General features: G+C 35.3%; 10 protein-coding genes across 10 annotated transcripts; 7 read left to right on the top strand and 3 right to left on the bottom strand. All coding sequences in view use genetic code 12, as the record gives it.

Moving 5' to 3' along the window:
• Positions 1-4: 4 nt before the first annotated feature.
• On the bottom strand, positions 5-1,912 carry J8A68_004473 (uncharacterized protein; the record flags this gene model as incomplete). Its single annotated transcript, XM_049408435.1, has 1 exon — positions 5-1,912. The coding sequence occupies one exon, from the start codon at positions 1,910-1,912 to the stop codon at positions 5-7; it is 1,908 nt and encodes a 635-aa protein (XP_049262206.1).
• Positions 1,913-2,873: 961 nt separating this feature from the next.
• On the top strand, positions 2,874-4,148 carry J8A68_004472 (uncharacterized protein; the record flags this gene model as incomplete). The annotated part of the gene is made up of 1 exon (XM_049408434.1): positions 2,874-4,148. One exon carries the CDS (start codon positions 2,874-2,876, stop codon positions 4,146-4,148), a length of 1,275 nt encoding a protein of 424 aa, XP_049262205.1.
• A 292-nt stretch (positions 4,149-4,440) lies between these two features.
• J8A68_004471 (uncharacterized protein) lies at positions 4,441-5,502 on the top strand (the record flags this gene model as incomplete). Its single annotated transcript, XM_049408433.1, has 1 exon — positions 4,441-5,502. One exon carries the CDS (start codon positions 4,441-4,443, stop codon positions 5,500-5,502), a length of 1,062 nt encoding a protein of 353 aa, XP_049262204.1.
• A 293-nt stretch (positions 5,503-5,795) lies between these two features.
• Positions 5,796-7,487, top strand: J8A68_004470 (alkaline phosphatase; the record flags this gene model as incomplete). The annotated part of the gene is made up of 1 exon (XM_049408432.1): positions 5,796-7,487. One exon carries the CDS (start codon positions 5,796-5,798, stop codon positions 7,485-7,487), a length of 1,692 nt encoding a protein of 563 aa, XP_049262203.1.
• Positions 7,488-8,443: 956 nt separating this feature from the next.
• On the top strand, positions 8,444-10,168 carry TPO3 (spermine transporter; the record flags this gene model as incomplete). Its single annotated transcript, XM_049408431.1, has 1 exon — positions 8,444-10,168. The coding sequence occupies one exon, from the start codon at positions 8,444-8,446 to the stop codon at positions 10,166-10,168; it is 1,725 nt and encodes a 574-aa protein (XP_049262202.1).
• Positions 10,169-10,461: 293 nt separating this feature from the next.
• On the top strand, positions 10,462-11,940 carry J8A68_004468 (uncharacterized protein; the record flags this gene model as incomplete). Its single annotated transcript, XM_049408430.1, has 1 exon — positions 10,462-11,940. One exon carries the CDS (start codon positions 10,462-10,464, stop codon positions 11,938-11,940), a length of 1,479 nt encoding a protein of 492 aa, XP_049262201.1.
• Positions 11,941-12,131: 191 nt separating this feature from the next.
• Positions 12,132-14,588, top strand: J8A68_004467 (uncharacterized protein; the record flags this gene model as incomplete). Its single annotated transcript, XM_049408429.1, has 1 exon — positions 12,132-14,588. The coding sequence occupies one exon, from the start codon at positions 12,132-12,134 to the stop codon at positions 14,586-14,588; it is 2,457 nt and encodes an 818-aa protein (XP_049262200.1).
• A 968-nt stretch (positions 14,589-15,556) lies between these two features.
• GLY1 (Gly1p) lies at positions 15,557-16,681 on the top strand (the record flags this gene model as incomplete). The annotated part of the gene is made up of 1 exon (XM_049408428.1): positions 15,557-16,681. The coding sequence occupies one exon, from the start codon at positions 15,557-15,559 to the stop codon at positions 16,679-16,681; it is 1,125 nt and encodes a 374-aa protein (XP_049262199.1).
• A 218-nt stretch (positions 16,682-16,899) lies between these two features.
• Positions 16,900-17,277, bottom strand: J8A68_004465 (uncharacterized protein; the record flags this gene model as incomplete). The annotated part of the gene is made up of 1 exon (XM_049408427.1): positions 16,900-17,277. The coding sequence occupies one exon, from the start codon at positions 17,275-17,277 to the stop codon at positions 16,900-16,902; it is 378 nt and encodes a 125-aa protein (XP_049262198.1).
• A 677-nt stretch (positions 17,278-17,954) lies between these two features.
• Positions 17,955-18,386, bottom strand: J8A68_004464 (uncharacterized protein; the record flags this gene model as incomplete). Its single annotated transcript, XM_049408425.1, has 1 exon — positions 17,955-18,386. The coding sequence occupies one exon, from the start codon at positions 18,384-18,386 to the stop codon at positions 17,955-17,957; it is 432 nt and encodes a 143-aa protein (XP_049262197.1).
• Between the last annotated feature and the right edge of the window lie 573 nt (positions 18,387-18,959).

Here is an 18,959-nt window from a genome sequence, read left to right as displayed (position 1 = left end):
ATATTTAATTACTTATAATGGGCCCAGCCCTTTCTTTATATACAAAGCTGCTCTTTCTATGTAACTCCGAGATTGGATTCTTGGATGAGAACAATTCTTCATTCTGATTGGCGAGGCTAATTGCATCTTCCTCTGATGATAATCCTGACACCATAGATGATTCTGAGTTACTTCTTTTCAAAACAGTGGGGAGTGATTTTCTATCAAGGTTCATGATTCTCTTCGCAATAAGCAAAGCAAATCCACATAACATCATTAACCCTCCAGCAATTATAAAAACAAGGTTGGCCCTGTGCCATCTAGACAAACTATACTTATACATAGTCAAAAAGAGCACTGGCATAACCAAACCGAAAAGATTCTTTATCAATGCCAATGCACCAAACAATTCCCCAGTTTTTGATTCTGGATAAAACTTCACAATTGATGAATTAATAGCTGGACTAATCAATGTTCCGAACCCACAAACCACACAGAATACAAAGAAATGTACACTGCTTTTAGACATTGAGTACCCTATAAACCCGGTACTTTCAAATACCAATCCGGTCAATATCATTGAGAAATCAATCATATCAAATTGTTTCTTAAACACTTTGAATCCGAATCCTTTTTGGAAAATCTTGTGGTTTATGATAGGTGACAATACAATTAATACGGTAGCCCGACTGGCACATCCAATTGCTAAGAAATGACCAATATCCTGCTGGTTCCAATTGAAGTTATACATCCCATAAAGAATACCAATCTCACCAAATGACATAGCAAGGGAAGCTAACATACAATCAATGAGTACTAATATGATAAGTGCTGTCCTATCTTTGTTGATACGATGCTTGTTTTGAGGAAGTACTATTTCCGATGGTAAAGTTAATAATTTTAAAGGTTTCAAAAAGTTAATCATTCGAGTGAACTTGATGAACCAATTTGGTTGTTCCAATTCCTGTTGGAGATTTAGTTCAGTACTCAGTGAAACCGACATTGATCTTGATTTCTTTCTAGCTTTTTCTGACCTAGATTCTGGTAATACAAACACAGTTAAAAATACTACGATTGTAAAAATAAACAATTCAAACTTGAGTGGAGCAAAATCTGACCGAGGAATATCAACCGCCATTTGAATATCTTTAGGTGCTGCACTTGAATTCAATGATACTATAAGGTTCCCAACTAATGGACCAATACTTACACCCAAGAACACCGATGCCATACTTATACCTAATGAATATATACGTTCATGTGGTTCAGTCACATCGGATATGTAACAATTAGCTAAAGCCAATATGCAAATAGTTCCGCCTCCAAAATTTGTAATAATTTCAGTAAGAATCATTGGAACAAACTTCAATGAATCATAATTATACATGAGTGCAAATTTAGCAGCTCTCCCAATAAAGAAAAATACCACAATTATCACGATAAACACTTTTCTCCCATATAGATCAGACAAGGGACCAACTTTCCCCAGGGCAACTAATGTAATCATCGAAATCGAAATGGAATATCCTAATTGTAAATTCGACATTAATACTTGTGCGGCTTCTCGATTACAACTATCTTTGCCTAGATAATTACATGCCAATTTCAAGGTAATAATCTGTCTAGTAGATTCACCACTAAAAGAACCAAAAGCCAACAAAAAGATTATAGAAGCGATCATTAAAACACTTGGTCTCCTAAGCCAATGTAACGTTTTGTTTTTATCTCTTTGTTCTCGCAACCAAAGTACATCTTCATTCAATTCTTCGTCATGATCATGGTTGTTATTATCAATATCGTCGTCGATTAAAGCTTCATACACTGCCTCAACTGATGTTTCTAAGTCGGTTGATGGGCTTATTAACATTGGTCTTGACCTGGATGGACCCTCTAGGAGAGGATCTATTTCTAATGGAGATTCGGATTTACTCATGTCTTAAATCCGGAAAAGGGAGTGAAGTATCAAAGCAAATTAGGAAGGGACAGCAAGCTATATATGGAAAGATAATATATCGAGCAGACCTGTAGTGAAAGTAGATCTCTCTGCTATAAAGAAATACTCAACTGCTAACTTCTGGAATAAATATTCAGGGGGAAGGAAGGCGATGGGAAGACAATCAACAATGAATTTATAAAAAAATTGATGAGATAACAATCTTTGAAGCCACGGAACGGCTCAAGAAAAAAATCATTCCGAAGTCTAATTGGTTAGTTTGCTATTTCCCCCCATGTTCCAAGATTTACAGAAAAAGCGAATCGGCCGAGAGAAAATATTCATTGTTTATTATGATAACCATGTTACTATTACAAATGACGAGAGAGTGTGTATGTAAGTAAGGAAGATGATCTGTAATTACAAATTGCTGTCAATTTAAGATGAGGGGATTTTGGTTGCGAAAAATTTTAGTCTTTTTGCTGATCTCTCTCTAATGAAACAAGGCAACGGCTACAAGATTTTCTCTAAATGGTTAGTAATTCTTCGGCCAATCCGTTTATACTTCCACATCCCAACCATACCAAGACATTTCTATTTGTAAAGCCACAGCTCTTTCATTGTTCTGGGATTTCCGCAAGGCACCAGGATTTGGACTATCACATGGAATGGTGGCATTAATAGATGCTGGTTAACCCTCCCCTATTTAGATTATCCTAATTTGCCTCATTCCATCGTTGAATCCACTTGTAGAATATGTCCACAATTGAGCCACGGGCCGTAGGAGCAACATTCTTCAACTTTAGATTCTATCCCAGCAAAAACAATCACGTGCTTGTTTCCTGCACATAACCGCTCTTCGGTTTTTCTTCCTTAATGTAAATTTTGTCTTCACCCTCTGGGAATTTGCTTGTAGCCAATAACAGTCAATAGATAAACAGAATAGAATACACGCAATATAATGATACCAAGGTCGTCTAAACTGATAGTGACCCCACCGACACTGCGATATATCGTTAGATTTATTTGGAACAGCAAGAAGCCGGACACCAAAGTTCCTGAGAGTTTGTTATTGGCAGACGCACTAAACTTGTTAAGTGATCTGAAACAACCACCACATAAACCAGGAGCATATAAGCCGAGCTTATATGACAATTTAACCAAAGGTCCTGCGAATGAACAATTTGCAATAAATAATAATAATGACGAATTTAGTAAGGCATTAGCACTGAAGGATCTGGTGAAGCTTAGTGAACAATATATTAATAATTTGTTGACGGGGATTGAATATTCTAGATTACATAGTAAGAGTAGACCAGATTATAGTCAATTATATGCAATGGATCCCAATGATTTGAATGTTTATATTAAAGAATTGAGTAATGAGAGGTTTTTACTTGAAATTATGGAGAGTTTTTATCATAATCAGAAGTTAACTCTTACTACTTTGAGTAATATTATACTTAATAGAAACTTTGTGCATATTAAGAAATCCCCAATAGATTTGGAACATCTTGAAAAAAATATCCATTTGAATTTGCTGGATCTGGAAATGATTCAACTTCGGATTATTCTATTAAAGAAATTTCATGATTTACGTCTTCCTTTAAATGTGATTAAGAATCTAAAAAATTACTTTCAAGATACTTACCTTCCATTGATCCAAAGGGGAGAACTATCTGCATTTCATGAACGTATTGTATGGAGATATGTGATTGAATATTTAAAACAATATGATGCATCACATTATATCAAATCCCTTAATAATCTTAAATCAAGTTTTTATATCTGGGAAGTATCCCATCGCAACAATGGCCAGATTGCTAAAGATATATTGCAGACGCACAAAGATTCATTGAATGAAATTCAAACAATATTCTTAAAAATCGTGGCTGATCCATTCATTCAAGAAAAGATCCTTGATCAAATAGATAAACATAACAATTCGAAAATTCTCACGGCCCTAAAACGAATCTCAGTGAAATATAAGATATCTTCATTGGAGCAATTACCCGAAACCGAGGAATCACGTAAAGTATACTATGCCTTAATTAGCGATTTAGAAATATTTTTGGGGAATTTATTAGTTGACGACGCTGGTCATGATGATTTAAAGGATCTATTGGGGCAATTAACCGTTCATAGAGTCCGATATATTAAGGATATGTATACCCAACAGGAACAAGAACAGAAGAAGCTTTTGGATGGTTTAAAGGTATTGTTAAATAGAACATAATTAGTTATTTAGCAGATTTTTTTATAATGATATAATGAGTATGATTTTCAATTCGGTTTTATTTGTAGTAGATACACTGAGCCTACGAGGTGGCACAGTTCTACCTGAGTAAATATCTTACGTCGCCAGTGCCTTGTGCTCCGATGACGGCGCGATCTTATGTTTCCCGCTAATTTTTAGTGGGTAACAACAAGCGAGGTGAAAAAAATCTCGAGTATAAAATGCCCCGCGAAATTTCTCCGGATCTGAAAAATCCTTAAAGTAACAAACTAGTCTCAACTACACAAAGAAGATGAAAGTGATTACAGATACCGCAGTTATTGAATTCTTAAGTAAGAATCTCACCAAGCAATCAATTCTTGAAAAATTCCAACCTGCTTTATTGTCAGGTTTAACATCCTATGCCAAAGATCCTGATCATATAGTCCCACCAAGAATTGCCCAACCTTCAAACAACCCAGAGTCTGATTCTACACATATTTATATGCCATGTATCGCCCCTCAAGAAGTTGGGATTAAGGTTATCAGTGGAGGTCCAGGTAATAATGCCAAGGGGTTAGGATTCCAAGGATGTGTTTTAATCATGGATGAAATAACTGGTCAATTGGAAGCAGTATGCAACGCAAATACTTTGACGGCATTTAGAACCGCTTTGGCTAGTACTTTGGGGTTGACTAAGGTGATTAAACCAGGTAGTACCGAAATCTTACCTGAATTGACCGTATTTGGAGTTGGATTACAAGGATATTGGCATGTTAAATTATCCTTGATTTTGTATGAGGGACAAATTTCTCAAGTTAATATTTTGAATAGAACTTTAAAGAATGCTGAAATTTTAGCTGAGAAGTTAGGAAAGGAATTCCCAAAAGTGAAGTTTAATAGTTATCTGTATCAAGATGAATCACTGGGATTCATTGAACATGTTCAAAATAGTAGTATTATATTTGGATGTACGCCAGCTACTAGTCCAGTTATCAAACAATCATATTTGAATCAAGATGCTAGATATCCAAAGTTTATTTCATTAATTGGTTCGTATAAACCACACATGATAGAATTGGATCTTGAATTATGTAAGGATTTACGTAAGCAAGGAGTTTCCATAATTGTAGATTCTAAAGAACACACCTTACATGAAGCCGGTGAATTGATTCAAGCAGAATATACTCCACAACAATTAGTTGAAATCTATGAATTATATAAGGAAGATGGTAGCAAGGTAGTTATCACCGATAGTAGAAGTAACCTTACAGTACAAAAGATTGTTGGTTTATCAATTATGGACTTATCAATGGGTAAATTAATTAAAGATGAGATTAATAATCATGATTGTATTAATATTGAAAACTTCTAAAACCATGTAACGTTACATTTATAGCATTTTATAACCGTTTTTGTATGTATGTACTGTATATAACGATAGCGGGGCACTTCCGCACGTGGCTAAGAAAAAATTCTAAACTTTTACTGATTACAGTTGCTAACTAGTAAAAAAAATATGTAAGCTTTAATTTCTTTTTATTTTATCTCACTTGCTATTTATACATTGATATCTGTCAACGGCAATAAAAGAAGATCTTCTCTTTTTTTTGTCTCTTTCTTTCTCCTTCTTCTTCTTTATCGATAACAGCCCCAACTTTCAGAAAGATGATGTCCAAAGAAGATCAACCTCTCTTAGGAGGTGACAGCTTATCGTGTTACAACAACACTAAGAAACAATCAAATAAGAAAAAAACCTTATCTTATTTACTTAATGTCATAACCTTATCATTCATTGCCTATCTTTATTTATTCCCATTAACAACAACTAACAACAACTACAATGAAGAAGTCCCAAAGGTTGATCGTTTGAAGAAGAAGAACATCATCATGATGGTTACTGATGGTATGGGCCCTGCTTCTATGTCAGCTGCTAGATCTTTTAGACAATTTAGAGACGAATTACCAATTAATGATATCTTAACCCTTGATAAATTCTTGATTGGATCTTCTCGTACCAGATCCTCAAGTTCTTTGGTTACTGACTCAGCTGCTGGTGCAACTGCTTTCTCATGTGCCTTAAAGTCTTACAATGGTGCCATTGGTGTTTCCCCAGATCAAACCCCATGTGGTACAATCTTGGAAGCTTTGAAATTACAAGGATATTATACCGGGTTAGTTGTTACTACAAGAATTACTGATGCTACCCCAGCTGCATTCAGTTCCCATGTTGACTTTAGATCTCAGGAAGATTTGATTGCTCAGCAACAAATTGGGGAATATCCTTTAGGTAGAATGGTTGATTTGATTTTAGGTGGTGGTAGATGTCATTTCTACCCTTCTTCAATTAAAGGTGGTTGTCGTTCTGACGATAGAAACTTGATTGAAGAAGTTACCGAAAATGGAACTTGGAATTATGTTGGTGATAGAGCAAGTTTCGATCAATTAGCTGGCGGTCATAATGTTTCTTTCCCATTGTTAGGTTTATTAGCTGATACTGATATCCCATATGATATTGATCGTGATCCAAAGGAATATCCATCATTGGCTGAACAAGTTAAAGTCGCCTTAACCGCTTTATCCAAAGCTACTGAAGACTCGGAACAAGGTTTCTTCTTGTTAATTGAAGGTTCAAGAATCGACCATGCTGGTCACCATAATGACCCAGCAGCTCAAGTCAGAGAAGTTTTGGCTTATGATGCTGCATTTGCCGAAGTCATTAAGTTCATTGACGAGTCTGAAGTTGACACTATTGCAATCTCTACCAGTGATCATGAAACTGGTGGGTTAGTCACTGCAAGACAAGTCAGTAAGGATTACCCAGACTACTTGTGGTACCCAGAAGTGTTATTTAACAGTCACAACTCCGGTGATTTCTTGGCTAGCAAGATCGTAGAATATAAAGATAAGGATGATACTAAGAAATTTACTGAATTCATCACCAAGGAAATTTTAGAATCCAAGATGGGAATTAAGGATTATACTAAAGAAGAAGTTGAATTGATCTTAAGCAATGCCAACAACCAAGGTCAATTACTCTATGTCTTGAATGATATCTTATCAATCAGGGCTCAAATCGGTTGGACTACCCATGGTCATTCCGCAGTTGATGTCAATATCTACGCCTACACCAATTCCCCAGCCATTAATGCCAAATTACATTCCAAGAAACCATATGAAGGATTAGCAGGTAATCACGAAAACATCGAAATTGGTTCATTTATGGAATCTCTCACCAATGCCGATTTATCGAGAATTACAGAAATGGTTAAGCATACCCATCATTCATCAAAGAAGGGACCAAAGGCTGCTGCTGCAGAAGTTGATCGCTACCATATTAACGCTGTTCATGACTTATAATATAATAATAATAGACCTTCTTTTAAACACACGTAAATAATAAATAATAAATAATAAATAAATGCTGATTAATTACAACCAATTGCTTTTAGATATAATTACATATTTACAGTATTTACTTCACTCATTCACGTAATTAATTTATAATGAAATTGTTTTGTTCGGGATCGAATTCAATTTGTAGGCTTTTCGGAAATTTTTTACGCTTTTCTTTTTTGTGTTCTTCTCTTGCATATTGATATTTTTTTGGTTTTTCCGCGGAAAGCTTTGTTGACATGATGCATCGCCTTGCAAGGTCTTGCTATACAGTGAATTCATTTCTTTCGATAAATATGGTTGGTTGAGAATTACCAGAACCGTTAGAACAAGTGCTCTGTCCCTGGTTGTTTCTGAGATACAGAACGCATTTCGATAATGTGTGTCCGAACCTGGTTCAGGAATCTTCATTATCTTCAATCTGCATTTGGTCTTAGCTCAATTAAACAATACTTGCTTCCGAGGACATAGACAATTGTGGACGGTTAAATGGGATTAGTCACATGAGGGGTCATCAATTCAGATATTTTCATTATCTTCAATCTGCGTTTGGTCTTAGTTCAATTAAACAATATTTGCTTCCGAGGACATAGACAATTGTGAACGGTTAAATGGGATTAGTCACATGAGGGGTCATCAATTCAGATATTTAAACTAAGGCGAACAATATGAGAAAAAACTAATCGTTAAGTAAATTGACGGCAAAACGGTTAAGGTTCCGGATTATAAATAATTGAATTTATTTTTTAGCCAGAACATTATTTAGTTTCCCGCACCTTAAAAAATAATTCATTGACAGATACCCGAAACGTTTATAATTAGAGTCATCGCAAAGAACATAAATATAGGTCGAATTCCTCATCTCTTGGTTCTCAATTCTAGCATTCATATATTCAATTAGAAATTCAATAATAAAAAAGATGTCGCATTCAGATACAGATTCAAATTCAGATAGCCCAAAGCATGAAGCTCCACTTCCACTAGAACCAGATGAATCCGAATCCATCTATACTGTGGATTCATATAGAACAACTGGATTATCAATCAAACCCACAAGAACAGAAACAAGAAAGTCATTATTAGCATTAGGGTTAACCTCATCAATACCCATTCCCGAAATCAATCATCCACCAGTTGAAGACCCCATCTTTCCTGAAGAATATACATTAGAAACCGAAACTGGTTTAGTCCCCGTCAAGACTTTAGAAACCATTGGTCGTATCAAGACAATTATAGAAGAGGAAGAAAAAATCCAAGAAGTTGATTTTGTCACCTTTACGATCAATGATCCTGAAAACCCTCATAATTGGCCCATGTGGATTAAATGGTCATATACTGTCCTACTAATGATTTTTGTTATTTGTGCAGCATATGGTTCATCATGTTTAGCTGGGGGGTTATTTACTATAAATGAAAAATTTGGGGTCTCTACTGAAGTTTCTACCTTGAGTGTTTCTTTAATGGTTTTGGGATTTAGTATTGGTCCTTTGATTTGGGCTCCACTTTCAGAACAAATTGGTAGAAGACCAGTATATTTCATTTCATTTGGATTATATGTCATTTTCAATATTCCTTGTGCATTAGCTCCTAATATTGGTGCATTATTGGCTTGTAGGTTTTTATGTGGGGTATTTTCCTCATCTGCCTTGACTAATGTCGGGGCTAGTCTTGTTGATATTCATAATGAAACTAGATCCTTGGCTATTGCATTTTTCTCCTTTGCTCCATATTCTGGTCCAGTCTTAGGTGGTGTTGTGAATGGGTTTATCAGTGTTGGTACTGGAAGATTTGATATTATGATTTGGGTAAATATGGCATTCTGTGGTGTTATGTGGATAATTATTTCAATGATGCCAGAAACTTATGCTCCAGTTATACTTAAAAGAAGAGCTGCAAAATTGAGGAAAGAAACTGGGAATGATAAAATCATGACTGAACAAGAAGCTACTCCATTATCATTTAAAGAATTGGTAAATGATTGTTTAATTAGACCTTTGAAATTCGTGGTTACTGAACCAGTGTTGGTATTAATCTGTGCATTCGTTGCTTTGATCTATGCTTTATTATATGCCTTTTTCTTTGCATATCCTTATATTTTCAACACCTTATATGGATATCAAGATGATAAGATAGGTCTTATGTTCATCCCCATTCTTATTGGTGCAGGATTGGCTTTAACTACAACTCCAATCTTGGAAAAAGAATACACGAAATTATGTAAAAGAAGAAAACCACACCCAGAAGATAGATTATGGGGAGCAATGATTGGTTCCCCCTTCCCATGTATTGCATTATTTATTCTTGGGGCTACTTCTTACAAGCATATCATTTGGGTTGGTCCAGCCTCATCAGGTATTGCATTTGGATATGGAATGGTGTTGATTTATTATTCATTGAATAATTATATTATTGATACCTATGCAAAATATGCTGCTTCTGCATTAGCAACCAAAGTATTCTTAAGATCTGCTGGTGGTGCTGCATTCCCTTTGTTTATTACTCAAATGTATCAAGGATTGGGATTGCAATGGGCTAGTTGGTTATTAGCATTTGTTTCATTGGCTATGGTCTCAATTCCATTCGTTTTTTATAAATATGGGAAAACTGTTAGAGAAAAATTATGTAAGGAAGATTACACTATATAGATAGGTAGATAGATAGAACTATAGAGAAGCGTATAGAAGATTTTTAAGTAATAAATAGACTCCTGTCAATTAAAGAATTTAACCAGTCATAACACCGCTCGTCTTTTTTTTTTTTGCAACCAATTTCCAGTATCGCATTTGAATTGTACGGCCAAGGAAAAAAAGACAACAACCCCGACACGAAATCAAATTGGCAATCTCTCCACAATTTTATGTTCGACATCTTTGGTATAACAATATCAACTTAACCAGTTATATATACAAAAAACAATATCAAAGACTCTATTGATCACATGACACTACCGAGGTTTACAAATTATTCCATATTGAATTATGCTGCATTCAATTATGCTGGTTTTGCTTGTATCTCAATCATTGTATTTCTATCATCCACTCAACCCTTTTTCATTACTGAAGTAATAGGTATCAAGCCAGGTCATGATAGTAAAATAGGAAGTTTAATAGGACTATTGGGGTTTGCAGATGAATTAACATCAATGATATCATCTCCCTTGTTAGGAACTTTAAACGATAAATTAAACAGTCGAGGAATGAATGGTAGTCGAATTATACAAAGTTCAAGTTTCTTAATTATTGCATTGGCATTATTTGGATATGGCGTATTGAGTAGGAACTTAGTACCTGATTTATTTATATTTAGATGTATTTTTGCAATTGGAGTAACTGGTTGTATGAGTATGGTTACTGTGCTATTGAATGAGTTAAGCTTCTCCGATTTTACATTTAGGAAATTCATTCCTGGTTCCATTATTGATGAATCACAAGAAGAAGAAACAACGCAGCAAAAGAGAAATGGAAGATTCGCGGCCCTAATGGGTATAAGTACCGGTCTTGGTGCTATATTTGCAGTATCTACATTTGTCCCCCTTCCAGTCAAACTCACTGACCTTTTCCCTAAATTGGATTTGGAAGATGGCTTGAAATACTCGTATATCATTGTAATGTTGTTTTCGATCCTTTCTTTCATATTCTTGATAAATTCACTTTATCAATCCACCAATTCCAGATCCGAAATCAAACCAGAAGGATATTGCCATTTATTAAAGCGCGGGTTGAAATTCTCGAAATCAAATAAACTGGCGCAATTAGCCTATTTAGGGGCATTTGTTGCCAGATCAACCACGGTTGCAACTTCAATTTTTATACCATTAATGGTATATGAATGGTATTACAATATTGGTCAATGTGATTCCGATACCACCTGGGATGGGAAATTGACATGTCATGACGGATATGTATTTTCGGCTATCTTGACAGGTGTCGCTCAAACAGTTGCGCTTGTTTCCGCTCCTATTTGGGGTATGCTTATTGACTCTTCAAGGGTTGGTAAGTATACTACATTATTAATTGCATCGATAGTCGGAGTAATTGGAAATTTTACCCTCAGTTTGTTGAATGATAATTATCACTCCTACAATCCAAAAACAATCACTTGTTTTATCTCAGTTAGTATAATTGGATTGTCACAAATTGGATTAATCATTAGTAGTATGAGTATCTTAAGTGGAATATCTAATGTTCATGAAATTATGGGGTCCCTAAGTGGATTATATAGTTTCAGTGGAGGGATTGGAATCATGATCTTGACATTGTTGGGAGGATCATTAAGTGATTATTGGATCCTCGGACCATTTTTTGTATTGGGAAATTTTAATATGATATTGCTAGTTGTATGTGGATACTATATATATGAACAAAGGAATCCTGAACCCCAAGAACCTGACGATGAATCAACTTCATTGCTTCCATAGACTATAGAAAACAATAATTTAAATAGATAATGTCGTCACGTGACTATTTCTGATTCCCGGGAATTATTTTTTTTTGTTGCTCTCGCTTTTTACTTTATGGCTCATTTTAAACTTTTTCTCTCATCAATTTTTTTCAAGTTCTCCTATTTCATTGTAATTACCGATATATACCGTTACTCTCTATTTGCCACATGATAGAGATCCTAATAACATTAGTTCCATCTTTGGTATGGCTATTCTATCGGTTCTATTTGATCCTCTGTACGCCAGTAGAGAGACTCATTGAGGACCTTAATATAGAGATCCCTCATACACCAAATATATGTATCGATTCAATTAGTTCAAATTCAGTCGTGATACATTGGGATATTGAAGTTAAGAATGATGAGAACTTGTATTATGTCGTGGTAGTTAATGGTACAGAAGTGGCTACTTTAACTTGCACGTCTTGTAAATTGAATAATTTGGAGAAGGGAATCTATGAGATATTTGTGATTGCTATTAATTCAATAACTAGTTTCAGGTCACAATCTAAGAGTGTCTATGTCGAAATGGTTGATGGAGTTGGATTTATAGATGATGGGAAGTTGGAAGATGTCGTTGAAGAAAAGGCTTTGGATATAAGTGCTTCAAGTGGAAGTGGTGCCGCTGGAGGTGATGAAGATGGATTAGAAAGTATCACTATTGATCAAATCAAGAGTATCGATCTGGCAGATTTATTAAATGACTATTTGATGAAGTTTCAAAACGATTTGATTAGAGTTAATTTGGAGTATAAGCAATTTCAAAATAATCTGGTAAAAGATCAAGAAAATTTACAACAAGAATTAAATTTTTATAAAAGTGAATTTGAAGAAGAGACGGATAATAAAGTCAAGAAAGATAATGATGTTAAGTCATTGGAAAGATCAAAGGATGTGTTAGTTTTCCGGAAATCCAAGTTAATTAGTCAGTTAAACTTATTAAAAAATTCAATTAATTTATACAATACTAAAATCAAAGAGAATGAAGCAAAGATTAAGAAATTACAAGAAAGAAATGCCCAAGCATTGAATAATGAATCTCAAGAAGTTTCCAAGATAAATGAAAAAATTACTAAAGTCAAACAATCAATTGAAAAGACCAAGGTCGACTATGAGTCGGTAGAAGAAAATTTACGTAATCTATATGCAGAAAGAAAAGACTTGATTTCGTTATTAAATCAAGTCAAGCCATTGATTGAAGTATTTAATCAAACAAGTGCAGCATCTCCACCAATCAGCGATACATCTTCGCCAAGTCCTGGGCCAGCCCCTCCAAGTTCTTCAGGAACGTCAAATACACCTCCTTCTACTGGCACACCCGTATCTATTTTTAACAAGGATGGATCTATAACCAAGCCAGCTTTCGAAGCATTGGTTAAAATATTTCAGATTATGCCAAATTGGCAAGATGAGATTATGAATGAAATCAACAATTATCAAGAATTTGAAACAAAATGGCGCGAAGCATTCAAGAATGAAATCCAAAATTATGTAACAGTTCATCACGCATTAGAAATGATCAAACATAACAGGGATCCAAATTATCAACCAGCAAAGATGAATGACTATATGGCGTCAATTGATTTTGGTGGATATAGTAATGCGTTGCCAAAACCACCTAAATATAGGAGAAATTTTAGTCCAAGTGTTTCCTCATTTGACGAGACTACTCATAAGAACTATTATTATAATCATTATAATCAGGTTTATGGAAATGAAAATGATATGAATGCGTTGCAACCTCCGCTTGCAGCTCAGCAGCAACCACAGCAATCATCTCCATTGTTTCAAAATCCACAAATTGTTGTCCCACAATCGGCTCCTCAACCAACTGTTTTAACAACGGATTATATGCCTACTCAGTATCAACAACCACAACAGCAGTACATCAGTTTAGATCAAATTAATGCACAAGCACATGCGCTTGATTTAGGTAATGCCAGTATTGATGCGAATTTATTTAGTGGATCCAGTAATCCAACTTTTGAATCCAATCCATATGGTAATCCGGCTACATTACAAGGATTTCCTTATGATGATCAGATTTACACTACTAGTATTACATCGCCAATTCCTAATCATAACACCACAAACACCCAGAATTTATTATCTTACGGAGATTATAATTCATTGTTGTATCAATATAATTCTCCAAAATTGACGCATACTGCACTCAGTGGAGAAATGTGGAAGTCCACACCAGGGGCAGGGGCCGCAACTGTTACGAATCCTGCTGCTGGTGGATATACTGATTTACTAGGTAGTGCAAATAATCCCCAAAGTAGTTTCTTAATGACTCCTTCAACATCATCTAAAATCTGGATAGATGATGGAGTTGGTGGAAGTGCAGGAGGTACTGGTCATAATAGAACTGTTTCTAGTGGGTCACAACTTTGGAGAAATGATTTATTGAATACTCCAAATACAAATATTCCGATTGTTAATGTTACACCTGGTGCTCCTACAAATACTACTACTGGTGCACCACCACCACCTACTGAGTTCCAACCATTTGGTAGTTCTCCTATTCAATTGGGTGGAACAAATACTGGTGGTGCTAATAGTAGTTTCTTTGGTCCTGTCTTGTCTAACAAAGAGGATGAGAATAAGCATAAGTTGTATTGAAGAAAGTCCGCCTGTAAAATTTTCGGTTATAGAAGGAAATAATATTGCGGTTTGGTGTTCCCGTTCCAACAAAAAAAACGTTGGGAGGAAGAGAGTGGGGGAGCCGCGAAGCTTCGAGGAGGGGATTGCCAAAAAAAAAAGAAGTCGATTGAGAAGGAGAGAAACGGAGTAAGAAATAGGTTGAATGACATTGTATTTTTTGACTTTATACGTAAATATGTATAAAATGTATTTATAGGATATACCTGACAACTTGACTATGGAGAAGTTGATGACTAATTCTTTTTTTAGATGTAGAAACATCTCGCATGCAATTTTGTGTCTTCTCTCAATTTGTGCTAAAATCGTTCGATTTAAACCTTATTTGAATGTTACTACGTTCTAAGGTATACCTCTCACTAAAATGATTAGATAGATAAGGATTGACCTTCTGCAATCAGAGTCACAAACGATAAAATATCCTGGGGTCCATGGAGTTAAGCGCCGACGTTGCAACGGTGAGGAGGAATTAGATGAGAGCTATGGCATCAAACGAGATCTGTCAACCATTTGCCACAAGGAGAAATAATCTGCGAGGCACTGCGTCATGCAACGCACTATTTTTTATTTTGTTTACGGAAAAAATCGTCGGAATTTCTTTTTATTTGCGGCAATTTTTAGAAACCGGATTATTGTTGCCATAGTTTTTTTTTGTTACATTAACGGTTTGTTGCGGCAATGAGGCACGCCTTTCTTTAGAAATTTTGCCCTATCAGTTTTTACGATGGGGTTTCTCTTCTGATCACTGTATAAGGATTTAAACCCCGAGAGATTTTAAACCTCCTCTTTTGGGAAGGCTCAGTTGTTTCGGCAGTTTTAGATTATAAAATCTTTTTCATTTCTTCTTCTAAATTTTATCTTTCTAATTTAATCTATTTCCTCCTTTTACTTTCAAATTTATAGAAAAGAATTAGAAAACCCCAACAAATATGACTCAAGATCAAGAAGAATCATTCCCAGCTACCCACAATGAATTCAGAAGTGATACATTCACAGTCCCCACCCAAGCCATGATTCAAGAAGGGTTCAGTGAAGCTACCTTTGGTGACTCTGTCTATCAAGAAGATGACATCACCTTACAACTAGAATCGAAAATGTGTGAACTCACGGGGAAACCAGCAGCATTATTCTGTGTAAGTGGTACCTTATCCAACCAAATTGGTCTTCGTGCCAATCTTTACCAACCACCTTATAGTATCTTATGTGACTATCGTGCCCATGTCTTTTTACATGAAGCAGGTGGGTTGGCTGCATTATCACAAGCCATGATTCATCCTGTTATACCTTCAAATGGGGACTATTTGACTTTTGAAGATGTTGTAAATAATATAACTTGGGATGATGGAGATATTCATGCTGCTCCTACAAAGGTTATAAGTTTGGAAAATACTTTACATGGGATTGTTATGCCAATAGAAGAGATTGCGAAAATTAGTAAATTTTGTAAAGAAAATGATATAAAATTACATTTAGATGGGGCTAGATTATGGAATGCAAGTGTTGCAACTGGTGTTAGTATAAAAGAATATTGTTCATATTTTGATTCTGTCTCCTTATGTTTATCGAAATCATTGGGAGCTCCTATGGGTTCCATATTAGTTGGAGAACCAGCTTTCATTAGGAAGGCTAATCATTTCAAGAAACAAAATGGTGGTGGGATAAGGCAGGCTGGTATAATGACCAGTATGGCCATACATGCAATTGAACATAATTTTGCCAAACTTAAAAAATCTCATGAATTTGCTAAACAAATTGGGGATTTCTGTAAATATAATGGAATTAAATTAGAAGCACCAGTTGATACTAATTTTGTATTTATTGATCTTAAAGCTAATAGAATGGATGATAGATTATTGATCAAATTAGCCAAAGAAAAGTATAATGTTAAGTTGATGGGTGGAAGAATTGCTTGTCATTTCCAATTGTCACAAGCTAGTGTGGATAATGTCAAACTGTGCATTTTAGAATGCTTTGAATATAATCAAAAACATCCTTACATTGCCGATGGGAAGAACAATAAGAAGATGTATAATTTCGACGCTATCAAGAAGTAAAAGCTGAATATATTGTTGTTGTATGACGTTCATGCTGAATGGGTTTTTTATTTATTTAATATAATACATAAATGGTTATAGAATTTTTGATTTTTATTGGAATTGTAAAGTCGTATACTCTGATGAATATATTTGATCTCGGGAATTATAAACAATGAACGATTGTGATTGTCGTTCTTTATCCCCTATAAAGAATCGTTCAATCATTATGTGTAGACTTACTTAGATCTATCAATAGGCGTTTGCAACATGGCAAATTCCTTCTCCATAAGTAAATTCCGTTTAATTTCATTTTCCAAAGCAGCTTGCTTGGTAATATTCACTTTAGCTACATCGGTGCTCCAAGTCAACCCAATTACATTCCAACCAACAAACCAAAATACCATTCGAGAAGGTTTGAAAAATCGAGTATAAGGGGGATGATTGAATTTATAGGAAAAGTAATACCCTGTGGCAAGGGCAAATAATGAGCCTTTGAGCATTCCAGATATGGCGGCATTGAAAAGTAGTTTATTATACCTTGTAATCATTTGCTCTTTGGATTCATTTAGTAAGTCGGGAGCTTCTACTGGTTGTTGGATGGTGGTTTCAACCATGTTGGAAATGGGGGTGTTAATTGATGGATCTTGTTCTAGAATGGGAAGTTAAATAACAATTTTTGTATTAACAACTTTCTGATTTATATATCTATAGACATATACTTATATGTATATACAAGTCACAAGAATGCTATAGTTAAATAAAGATTTTTGCAGAAGAAAGTGAAAGTTGCTAAAAAGATTATTAATTGCGGTGATAGTGTGAGAGTGTGCCTAAAACAGTCATTTTATGGGGTTTGAAAAGGAAAAAAAAGGTTAGGGATTGAATTTTTAGTGCGATTTTCGGAATATGAGTGACAGAGAATGTTGAGCTGTACCAAGTACATAAATGTTTTGTGTAATGTCTCGAGTCTCCTGTGAGCTGGAGAGACGTCTGATTTAGAGTTTCTAAATCTATCTTCCTCGGTGAACTAAGTTAGAAACGTTCCTAATCTGTTATTTCTTTGGTCATACACCGCAAGGCATCTCTTCCTTATTCACAGGGAACTTACTCGCTGTACGTCGGATATTCTCTGAAATATCCTATCAGAATGCTACGTACTCACTCTACAGGGTATCAATCTACATGTTGTCCATCGATAAGATTTGTCATTTTACTCATTTCCCTATTTACCTAGCTAATTGCCCGCTGAAACATAACCGTCTCTCTCCTCGTTACCCCATACAAAAAAAACTCAGAAATCGTAAATTGCTTCACCTTTACCACATGGAGCATAAGCAATACTCTTCTTTCTCCCACTACTACTACCACTACTTTGTGTATTCACCCCTTGCTGGTCTAATTTCATTTCATAAGCCAAACTAGAATCAGTACATTGTGATAAACTCCTACCATGCAGATCCACATTACATCTTTCACCACAATGCATATCACTGCCTTCAATACTACCAGGAACAGCACCTTCTCTGACCTTTAAACCCAAGCCATGATAATCACCGACAGGTTCCAAGCCTTGCATTTCGAAATGGTGACTAAAGCGACATCTGTCAGTTCTCAGGTCATCATGGGGGCCGGTTGGAGCGTAGCCTTTGTAGCCTGTTGGACCGTAGTCGGCCACGCTTTTGCAGGAAGCATAGTCTATGTATACAATTCTGTTGTCATTCATGGTTAAAAAAGTTTGTTAGTGGGTTAGAAATTGGGTTGTCTTTAAAAAAAAAAATCGAAGAGGATCAATCCATTGTTTTAAATAGTGTTTATTGTATTATCCCTTTCTTACGTATTTAAAAAAGTCATACATTTAATTCTTGCGCTAAGTGAGGAAAGTTGGGTGCAAAAAAATAATGGGGGGGATTTTTTTTCTTTTTGAGTTTCGGTGGTAATGATCATTAGTTAATTCTACATTTGTCATCACCTCATCCCTGGTCGATTCTAGAAATGATTGGACGATGTGAATACGATGAGCTTGTTATTGATCATATTCTTTGTTCTACTCCTGTAAAAAGTCATAAGGAAACTCGTGGAGGCAGGGTCTCCAAGGAAACAATTTTGCGACAGTTAAAAATAAATTTCAGATTGACTAAATACACTCCAGAACTCCGCCGAATTTTATCTAGAATTATCAGAAATAACCAACAAAGATTTGTCAACAATGGCATCGTTTCTTTTCGGCCGATATATTTAGTTCAAGGAGAGTGCCGTGTTTGAATTTCTATTTGATACGGGCTCAGTTGTTTTGTTT

This window comes from Hemisphaericaspora subhashii (assembly GCF_019202705.1).
Source record: "Hemisphaericaspora subhashii strain CBS 10753 chromosome Unknown scaffold28, whole genome shotgun sequence".
Classification (NCBI taxonomy): Eukaryota; Fungi; Ascomycota; class Pichiomycetes; order Serinales; family Debaryomycetaceae; genus Hemisphaericaspora; species Hemisphaericaspora subhashii.
This window is presented reverse-complemented; position numbering and strand designations above follow the sequence as displayed.